Below are 11,378 nucleotides of genomic sequence, written 5' to 3' on the forward strand. Positions count from 1 at the left end.
CCTACCCTACAGTAGGTTGCTATGGTCCCTAGTTGGTAATAATGGCGAATATAATGGCTGCCTAGGCAACGCGGCCTAGTAAATTCTGGTATAAAGTGGTTGTTGGCTACTGACTCCTAAGACACTGGTGGACTACGGTGAGGGAGGAGCGCCGACGAGAAAGCCGTTCCAACGGAAAGAGAAAGATAATCCAGTCATTTTATTTTATATGTTTTATTCATACATAAATTAAAATCTGGTTATTGTATTTCAACAGCATGTCATAAAAAATATTTTTCCACTTGTTTGTCTAGATGGAAAATTCAGATTCTGACGAAGAAGATGGATCCGTGGCCCGGAGCAGAAGTCAGATGGACCGATTGGTCCGGGAAGAAAACTTCTATGAATTTGTAAATAACCTGAGTGAAGAAGATTACAAGCTTATGAGGGATAACGATTTATTAGGCATCCCTGGTGAAAGTACACTAGAAGAGTTGTTGAAGAGACTTCAACAAATTAAAGAAAACCCACCGGAAAACTCGGAGGATTTCGAAAATACAGGTATATTTCACTTTTAGGGAGGGAGACTAGAACGGGATGGGTAAGGAACTTCATAATTGTGTTAGCCAAAGAGGAATCAGAAGTGGCACATGTTGGGGCACCTGGGTGGCGCAGTCGGTTAAGCGTCCGACTTCAGCCAGGTCACGATCTCGCGGTCCGTGAGTTCGAGCCCCGCGTTAGGCTCTGGGCTGACGGCTCGGAGCCTGGAGCCTGTTTCCGATTCTGTGTCTCCCTCTCTCTCTGCCCCTCCCCCGTTCATGCTCTGTCTCTCTCTGTCCCAAAAATAAATAAACGTTGAAAAAAAAATTAAAAAAAAAAAAAAAAAACAGAAGTGGCACATGTTAATTTGGTGCTAAGTAATTTCTCATCAAAGAGAACTGGTATTTACTTGATTTTCAGTGAAAATGTAAAGATAGGTTTTTTTTTTTTGTTTTTTGTTTTTTTTCTCCCCAGTTCATATTTGGATTACTTTAATTGGGAAACAGTGTGAAATAGCCTATTGATATTTTCTTGGTTTTCCACCTCAACTGAAAGTTCCTCCCACTTCCTGAGTTATTTTTGTTATATGGCCTTCTTCGCCAGCAAAAAAATACTGTATATGCTATTCAACTGGTGGTAATTTTCCCCCATTCCCCAGGGAATGTTTGACAATGTCTTGGGATATTTTTGGTTGTCAAAAATGATGAGTGGGTGTTATTGGCAAATATTGGGCAGACGCCAAGGATCTTACAATGTATAAGATAGCTCCCCAAAACAAAGAGTTGCCCAGCACCAAAATGTTAACAGTGCCAAGGTTGAGAAATCCTGCTCTAACCCCAGGTCTGGTGCTTTTCTCCTAGTGTGAAGTAGAGAATTTTACTGTCTAATGAAGAGGATATATAACAGTTTGGTTCTTTTTTTTTTTTTAATTTTTTTTCAACGTTTATTTATTTTTGGGACAGAGAGAGACAGAGCACGAACGGGGGAGGGGCAGAGAGAGAGGGAGACACAGAATCGGAAACAGGCTCCAGGCTCCGAGCCATCAGCCCAGAGCCTGACGCGGGGCTCGAACTCACGGACCGCGAGATCGTGACCTGGCTGAAGTCGGACGCTTAACCGACTGCGCCACCCAGGCGCCGCAACAGTTTGGTTCTTAAATATGGCCTCAAATGTACTATGCTAGATTCAGGTTATTCATTTGATCTGACCTTCAATTTCATGTCAATTCAAAATCCTGTCACATTAAGAAGTATTCAAATATTTTTATTTTTTTTAATTTTCTAAAATATATTTATTTTTGAGAGACTGAGACAGTGTGAGTGCAGGGAAGGAGCAGAGAGAGAGGGAGACACAGAATCTGAAGCAGGCTCTAGGCTCTGAGCTGTCAGCACAGAGCCAGAGGCGGGGCTCGAACTCTCGGACTGAGAGATCATGACATGAGCCAAAGTCTGACACTTAACCGATTGAGCCACCGAGGTGTCCTCCCCCCACCCTTTTTAAAAGAAGTATTCAAATACTTTTAAACCTATAGACTTTAGGGGCGCCTGGGTGGCGCATGGGTTAAGCGTCCGACTTCACCAGGTCACGATCTCGCGGTCCGTGAGTTCGAGCCCCGCGTCAGGCTCTGGGCTGATGGCTCAGAGCCTGGAGCCTGTTTCCGATTCTGTGTCTCCCTCTCTCTCTGCCCCTCCCCCGTTCATGCTCTGTCTCTCTCTGTCCCAAAAATAAATAAACGTTGAAAAAAAAAAAAAAAAAGGGGCGCCTGGGTGGCGCATGGGTTAAGCGTCCGACTTCACCAGGTCACGATCTCGCGGTCCGTGAGTTCGAGCCCCGCGTCAGGCTCTGGGCTGATGGCTCGGAGCCTGGAGCCTGTTTCCGATTCTGTGTCTCCCTCTCTCTCTGCCCCTCCCCCGTTCATGCTCTGTCTCTCTGTCCCAAAAATAAATTAAAAAAATGTTGAAAAAAAAATTGAAAAAAAAAAACCTTATAGACTTTATTTAAATTTGGGCAATGGCTACAATCGTCTTATATTTTAAAACAACTTAAGAGCCTAGAAAAAGTAATATTTTGGCTCATGAGAATTAGGCAGTAATGTAAATCAGACTAAAATACTAGCACTATACCTTAACCTTGTTTAATTGTATTCGTGTTTTGACAATAGAGTAAAAAAATGTCTCTTAACTTTCCTCCCACAGTAGTACACAAGCCCGCGTATATGGTGAAATATTGAAAATAGACTTGCTCCTGATTCCCTTTGAAAACATAAAAAAGATTCTCTAAATTTATCTACAATTAATTCTTTTCAGAAGGAACTCAAACTTTCCTGCCTCTTCTTGTAAATCTAGAAAATGTAGTTTACAAAATATTAACTCTATATATGTGAAATCTGTTTAAAATATCTGAGTACTAAAGTTCTAATTTTTTGTTTGTTTTTGCAACAAAGTTTCAGAGTGCTATTCTATGATGGTTCTACTTTTGGTAGTTCCTTTATGCCCTCACTTCTTTTTGTTAACAGGTGGAGGAAAGTCTTCCTGTAATAGTGGTGAGTATCTATTAGACTGGATGAACACTTTTGGACAAACTGAATATGTGACAAGTGGGCAAAGAGAAAACCAATCTTGGGAAGAAATAATCCAGATTAATTCAGACAGTAATGACTCCACATTCAGTTTAGAAGTAAATTCTAACCCTAATAATGGGAGCCCAAATCCAGAGAATGAATATGTAGCATCTACAAGATCTCCCAGAACATACAACACGGAAAACAGCCAAAGTCAAGCAGAAAACACACAATCTGAATCAACATTTATAAGATCACCTGGATCAGAACAAAGTACAACTGAAGCATTAATACAAGTCCCAGTTACCAGAGGTCGGCGAAGAGAAAGAAGCAGTAGCCCTGATCATCGGAGAACCAGAGCAAGAACTGAAAGTAGTCCGGCTCCAAACAGAATGAGTGAACTTTTACGAAGACTTCATTATAGTATAACATCTCCAACTTTTGAGCAGCCTCTGGTAAATGAGACTGAGAGATTTTCTAGGATTCAGCACCAAGAAACATCAAGACAGCAAATAACTGGACTTGAGCTGCAAAATAGGGGTCTTGCTGCAACTTCTGGATCAAGCAGTGCACTTCAAGAAGAAAATTCTCCAGGCACAACCAATGATGGTGAATCTCAGGGACTGGGACAGATAAATCCAACCATACAGTTCGATTGTGAAGTAGGACAAGTTCATCCTAGGGCGGACTCTCAAAGAGACAGCACAGCTACCAGAATTCAGTTAACATCTGAGACGCCAAACAACACTCTCACTTTAGAAAGTGAACAAGGAGGACGCAGGGATATGTTTCCACATTCTGAGCAGGCAGATGCAAGAGCTTATGTCAGGAATGCCAGAATTCCTTCTCTTCATATTATTTTAACTACTGGTTTCAATGATATACCACCTCCTGCAATTCAGAGCACATTAAGGCAGACAGTGACAGGATCCAGTGGCTTAAGTGGTAACCTCAGGGCCAGTGACACTGATTTAGTACACAGTGTCTCACCCCTAAGTCCAAACATGGAAAGGGAAGAGTCACGAAATGAAAGAGATGCATCTGATGTTAGGACTCATTCTGATTGCAATTCAAATCCTAGTTCTGATTTCCATTCAAGTTCTACATTGATTTCTAGTTCAGGCTCCAATTACCTGTCTAGTTCCAATTCTACTCCTATTTCCAGTTCCAGCTCCAGTGATGAATATTCAGAAATTAGCTCAGTAATGTTTGAAGGCAGTAATGACATAAGCTTACCACCAGGCTCGTCATCAGAAACCAGGCGAGAAAATAGATCTATGAGCCCAATAATATTTGATGACAGTGACTCTTGGACCTCCCTTAATCTGGACCATTTTTTCCTCTTAAATGAAGATGATCATGACCAACATACAGGACTTACCAAAGCACAGATTGACAACTTGGCTATAAGATCTTTTGGTGAAGGTGGTGCATTAAAAGCCTGTACCATCTGCATCACCGAGTACACAGAAGGCAACAAACTTCGCATCCTACCTTGCACCCATGAATTTCATGTCCACTGTATCGATCGCTGGCTGTCAGAGAACTCCACCTGTCCTATTTGTCGTAGGGAAGTAGCAGGTTCTGCTGAGAGAGAAAATTCTAATTGAGATCTGAATTCTCAGCTATATAAAGTATTATAGTGATGGTCAAACAGTAGTCACCTGCTTATGTCCACTTCTGGAGTGATGCTTAAATACAGCAATATGAATCTAATCTAAAATCTGATCCAAATGTAACAATCAGAACTGAATTATAGGTTCTTGAAGGACTGATTGGACTTTGCCCACTTTTTCTTCCAGAATAAAAGGAAATATTTTTAAAAAACAAGCAATATTATCCTATCCGACAGCAAAAACAAATTTCACACCATAGTAGATCACTTCATCTTAAAAGAAACTTAACAGGTACACTCAGGTGGAATGTTCCCAATTCCATGAAAGAAATGTCTTAATATGATATAATCAACCCAGATGGATCCTAGTAGTCTTATCTAGTCATGTAAATCCCAGACATCTCATAGCCCTGTCTCATCTTAGATGTGCATACAAAGAAATAGGAATGCAACCAAAATAATTAAGAAGTTAAGAATTTATTAGAATCACATAAAAAATTAATGTTATTCAAAGAATGCTGTAAAAAGCTTTAAAAACTTTGTCTTCTATCTCTCTTCCTAGCAGTTCATATCACTCGCTAATACTACCTTAAAGTTTCTCCCATTTTCTACTACCAACGTATCAGTTAAGGTCCTGGGCAAAAATTGATGGCATACTTGAAAATGGTGATGGAATAGCATTTAGTGAAGAGACTATTTACTAAAAGTGTACAAAGAATGAAAGGAAACCAAGAGATGTTGAAGTACCCTAGGCTAGCAACTGTGAGAAGCCAGTATTATCACCACTAGGCTTCAAGGGGCATAGAGAAGTAGTAGTTCCTGCAACCCAGACACAGTGTCCTGTAGTTGAAGAAAAAGGCCATCCAACAAGAGCTGTGACCTTAGATGAACAAAAGGCAGCCAGTGCCAATCTAAAACTTGGAGTAAAGGGTCATGGAAATAAATACAAATACCCTTCCCTTTCTTTGCTGATTTATAATATCCTGTTGGTAGTTTACATTAGCGAAACCCAACCTGAAGACAACCGTAAGAGAGACTGTTTGATGAAGCTGATAAAGGTCAGCCTCCTGGAATCACAAAACAGGGCAGAGAAGGATGGCCAGTGGATCCAAAGAGTAGATCAGAGACCATCTACCACAACCAGCATTCCCAATTCTCTTCAAACTCTGCATGCTTTCTTGCCTCTAACTCTTGACCTCCATTTTGCTATTTGACTTCGCTCTTTAACAATCCTTTTTTAATTTTCCTTTCATCTACTCAGAGCTGACACCATAAAGGAGAGAACAAGTACATTTTATCTTTAGAAGTGATGAGATGATGAGATGACAACCCCATAGAAGTTAATTACATTGCTTTTAAACACGTCACACTTTGGTTTGCTGTGATTATAAACTAAGCAAAGAAGCCAGTATAGGTATTTCTTCAAGTTTTGCTATATAAATATATTCAGGTTTCAATTTCTTTTTATTTATGTTTAGTTCATATATATTTTTTAAAAACATATCCTTAATTCTTATAAAGTGTCTTATGGTTTATATATCTCAATGTTTATGTGAGTGACCCAAAGCATCCAATTACTGCTTACAGCCTCCCAAGTTGCAGTCTGAAAGGTTTAAGGTAAAAAGGTAAAACCCAAGTTCAAAAACACACCTACTTAATTCAATTCTAGTTGTCCCCATAAAAGTATCCCAAAACCATGACACTTTAAAATCCAATTTTAGGTCATGCTTCCTTTCCAATCCAAACATAGTGAAGGTTTTTTCTCTTAATTCAGCCTGGAAGCTCTGGAGATTTTTTTCCGGGGGAGGGGGGGTGGATTTTTTTCCGGGGGAGGGTTCTGTTGGTGTTATTGTTGTTGTTGTTTTGTATATTGGCCAAACCAGCAAATTTTGCTTAAAATTTTCAATCCTGGCTTAGGTGAGAGTACATCGTATTATAACCAAAGCAATAGTCATAAATATTGTAGAATGTGCAACCGATATAAATATGGACAATGTTAAGTATAAACTTGTTCTAAAAATTTAAAGTCGGTATCATCACTAAGTTTTATTTTCTGTGTGAATTGTTGGCAGCCACAGTAATTACACAGAAACATGAAATATAAATGGGGAGTGCTGATGATGTCTTTTGATATATCTTTGAGCTAGAATATTTTTCACACAGAAGATATTTGTGTGGCTAGAAACAAAGTCTTTTTTTTTAATGTTTTATTTTTGAGAGGTGGTGGGGGGCAGGGGATCCAAAGCAGGCTCTGTGCTGACAGTAGCAAGCTCCATGCAGGCCTCAAACTCACAAATGGTAAGATCATGACTTGAGCTGAAGCCGGATACTCAACTGACTGAGCCACCCAGGGGCCTCCAGAAATGAAGTCTTGAATGAACCTCCGAAACTCACATTAAATTCTGAAAGTTGTTTGAATATTCTGATTGTTACTGAGTATTTCTTTTTTAAAAAATATTTATTTATTTTGGGGAGACCGCTGGGGAGGGGCACAGAGCTGGGACAGAGGATCTGAAGCGGGCTCTGCACTGACAGTCTGACAGCAGTGAGCCCTATGGGGGTGGGGAGGGGCTCGAACTCACAAACCTCGAGATCATGACCTGAGCTGAAGTCCAATGCTCAACCGCTCAACTGACTGAACCACCCAGGTATCCCTGTTACTGAGTATTTCTGATACTAGATCTATTTCATTTAAAGTGAGCAGAATAATTATAACAGGGCTTGGCTTCTTATATCCTAACATGTGCCAACCTTCCAGAGGATAACAACTGCCTACTTAATGCTTTAGTACATTCATATATGCCCTCTGTGGTAGAATTCTAAAATTACCCCCAATGACTTTTACAGTAGCCATGGAATATGAGACCTTTGAATGTGCTAGAATATCATTCCCATTAGTAGGTTATGACATATGGCACAGTTAATTGGGACATTCTGACCTAATCAGATGAGCCCTTAAAGTCAGAGGACTTCCAGTCCAGATAAGATGGTTTATACTATCACTCTCCCTGCTCTCCCTCTATAGGTACAACTATATATCCTAGAAATAACATGTGACAACCAAAAGAGAACTCTGACAGTTCTAAAGGAGAAAGTGCATTGACTAGGGACCCTCCGAATGGATGAACAACTTCATGACAGTGCATCTTATGACTCCCTCCCAAAAGAAAAAGGTGACTCAGGCTCAGTACTTCCTAACTCCCAACTTAGTAACAGAAAGTGGCTCAGACAGGTTCTTTCTCCACCAGATCAAATAGGAGTCCCACTGAAAACACGAGGTAAGCTCTGCAGAAGCTGTAAGGAAGAACAACTAAAAGCCCTGCTGATAATAAGAGACCTGGAAAAGTGCTCCCTTTCTCCACTGGGCCTGAGGTACCCTTTCCCCACCCAGACATACTGGTGACCAAGGGTTCCAGCAAAAGTGATCCCACCATATAAAGCTCCCACCTGGAAAATGCTCTCCTCCTTTGCTGGAACTGAGACTCCTCTCCCATACCCAGAGATACCAGGTAACTTTCCTGTACCTACCAGCAACAGGGAGCCCACCACAAAAAACTCTCAACTTGGTAAATACTCACCATCCCTTATAGTCAGGGGAGATCCTGACATTACAAGTGCCTGGCCTGGGAAGTACTCTTCATCCAGGAGGACCAAGAGATTCCCTTCCCCCATCTAGAAGTACCAAGTGCCCTGGCCTGGGAAGCTTTTTCTGCCCCTTAAGCAGCACAAGAACAGACCAGTACTACCCCACCTGCACAAGAAAAATCAAATAGACCAAAATAGTACCACAAAGGTTCTGAAAATTAGATTGTCATGGAACCACAGTCCACAAAAGTAGAACAGGCACTGTGTGCCAAACCTAAACAAAATACCTGCTAAAATTTAAACCACACAAACAAAAAAACAAACTTTAAACAGGAACCAAATTATCCTAACATAATAGCCAAAATGCTCAACAGACAAAATATCACCTTTCATACCAAGAACAAGATACATGACAGCTTGCATGAAAATGATGAATGATGTCAATCCTAACATGAATTCGATGTTTGAATCATCTGACAAGGTTTTTAATACTGATTTCAGGCATTTAAGACCTTTAACAGAGAACCCAGTCACCCCATGCCAGTATTCCAACTTGGAGACCTGTGAACTAATAAAGGGATGTTTTAAGTCACTACATCTGTGCCGATTTCTTATGCAGCAAGAGAAAACTAACAAACTTCTCCTCTAGGATCCATTCTATGCCCAGAAAAATGTTGAGTCCTAAATGGCTCAGTGTCTTACTTCTAGGCCTACTATAACTTTATTCTTGGTCCTGCAAAAAATACAATTCTTGGCACCATTTTTTCCCTAGAATGGAATCCCTAACTACTTCTTGCTATTGAAGCTTCAGGAAGACAATATCCTTCCTGTTTGAACAACCATCAATATCTTTTTTTTTTTATGAAATTTATTGACAAATTGGTTTCCATACAACACCCAGTGCTCATCCCAAAAGGTGCCCTCCTCAATACCCATCACCCACCCTCCCCTCCCTCCCACCCCCCATCAACCCTCAGTTTGTTCTCAGTTTTTAACAGTCTCTTATGCTTTGGCTCTCTCCCACTCTAACCTCTTTTTTTTTTTTTCCTTCCCCTCCCCCATGGGTTCCTGTTAAGTTTCTCAGGATCCACATAAGAGTGAAAACATATGGTATCTGTCTTTCTCTGTATGGCTTATTTCACTTAGCATTACACTCTCCAGATCCATCCACGTTGCTACAAAGGGCCATATTTCATTTTTTCTCATTGCCACATAGTATTCCATTGTGTATATAAACCACAATTTCTTTATCCATTCATCAGTTGATGGACATTTAGGCTCTTTCCATAATTTGGCTATTGTTGAGAGTGCTGCTATGAACATTGGGGTACAAGTGCCCCTATGCATCAGTACTCCTGTATCCCTTGGATAAATTCCTAGCAGTGCTATTGCTGGGTCATAGGGTAGGTCTATTTTTAATTTTTGGAGGAACCTCCACACTGTTTTCCAGAGGGGCTGCACCAATTTGCATTCCCACCAACAGTGCAAGAGGGTTCCCGTTTCTCCACATCCTCTCCAGCATCTATAGTCTCCTGATTTGTTCATTTTGGCCACTCTGACTGGCGTGAGGTGATACCTGAGTGTGGTTTTGATTTGTATTTCCCTGATAAGGAGCGACGCTGAACATCTTTTCATGTGCCTGTTGGCCATCTGGATGTCTTCTTTAGAGAAGTGTCTATTCATGTTTTCTGCCCATTTCTTCACTGGGTTATTTGTTTTTCGGGTGTGGAGTTTGGTGAGCTCTTTATAGATTTTAGATACTAGCCCTTTGTCCGATATGTCATTTGCAAATATCTTTTCCCATTCCGTTGGTTGCCTTTTAGTTTTGTTGGTTGTTTCCTTTGCTGTGCAGAAGCTTTTTATCTTCATAAGGTCCCAGTAATTCACTTTTGCTTTTAATTCCCTTGCCTTTGGGGATGTGTCGAGTAAGAGATTGCTACGGCTGAGGTCAGAGAGGTCTTTTCCTGCTTTCTCCTCTAAGGTTTTGATGGTTTCCTGTCTCACATTTAGGTCCTTTATCCATTTTGAGTTTATTTTTGTAAATGGTGTGAGAAAGTGGTCTAGTTTCAACCTTCTGCATGTTGCTGTCCAGTTCTCCCAGCACCATTTGTTAAAGAGGCTGTCTTTTTTCCATTGGATGTTCTTTCCTGCTTTGTCAAAGATGAGTTGGCCATACGTTTGTGGGTCTAGTTCTGGGGTTTCTATTCTATTCCATTGGTCTGTGTGTCTGTTTTTGTGCCAATACCATGCTGTCTTGATGATGACAGCTTTGTAGTAGAGGCTAAAGTCTGGGATTGTGATGCCTCCTGCTTTGGTCTTCTTCTTCAAAATTCCTTTGGCTATTCGGGGCCTTTTGTGGTTCCATATGAATTTTAGGATTGCTTGTTCTAATTTCGAGAAGAATGCTGATGCAATTTTGATTGGGATTGCATTGAATGTGTAGATAGCTTTGGGTAGTATTGACATTTTGACAATATTTATTTTTCCAATCCATGAGCAGGGAATGTCTTTCCATTTCTTTAAGTCTTCTTCAATTACCTTCATAAGCTTTCTATAGTTTTCAGCATACAGATCCTTTACATCTTTGGTTAGATTTATTCCTAGGTATTTTATGCTTCTTGGTGCAATTGTGAATGGGATCATTTTCTTTATTTGTCTTTCTGTTGCTTCATTGTTAGTGTATAAGAATGCAACTGATTTCTGGACATTGATTTTGTATCCTGCAACTTTGCTGAATTCATGTATCAGTTCTAGCAGACTTTTGGTGGAGTCTATCGGATTTTCCATGTATAATATCATGTCATCTGCAAAAAGCGAAAGCTTGACTTCATCTTTGCCAATTTTGATGCCTTTGATTTCCTTTTGTTGTCTGATTGCTGATGCTAGAACTTCCAGCACTACGTTAAACAACAACGGTGAGAGTGGGCATCCCTGTCGTGTTCCTGATCTCAGGGAAAAAGCTCTCAGTTTTTCCCCGTTGAGGATGATGTTAGCTGTGGGCTTTTCATAAATGGCTTTTATGATCTTTAAGTATGTTCCTTCTATCCCGACTTTCTCAAGGGTTTTTATTAAGAAAGGGTGCTGGATTTTGTCAAAGGC

General features: G+C 40.5%; 1 protein-coding gene across 1 annotated transcript; it reads left to right on the top strand.

Moving 5' to 3' along the window:
- Nucleotides 1-293: 293 nt before the first annotated feature.
- LOC115506659 (E3 ubiquitin-protein ligase RLIM-like) lies at nt 294-4,689 on the top strand. The gene is made up of 2 exons (XM_030304631.1): nt 294-540; nt 3,035-4,689. Exons 1-2 carry the CDS (start codon nt 294-296, stop codon nt 4,687-4,689), a joined length of 1,902 nt encoding a protein of 633 aa, XP_030160491.1.
- The last annotated feature ends 6,689 nt before the right edge of the window (nt 4,690-11,378 follow it).

Source organism: Lynx canadensis, chromosome X, assembly GCF_007474595.2.
Source record: "Lynx canadensis isolate LIC74 chromosome X, mLynCan4.pri.v2, whole genome shotgun sequence".
In the NCBI taxonomy this organism is placed as follows: Eukaryota; Metazoa; Chordata; class Mammalia; order Carnivora; family Felidae; genus Lynx; species Lynx canadensis.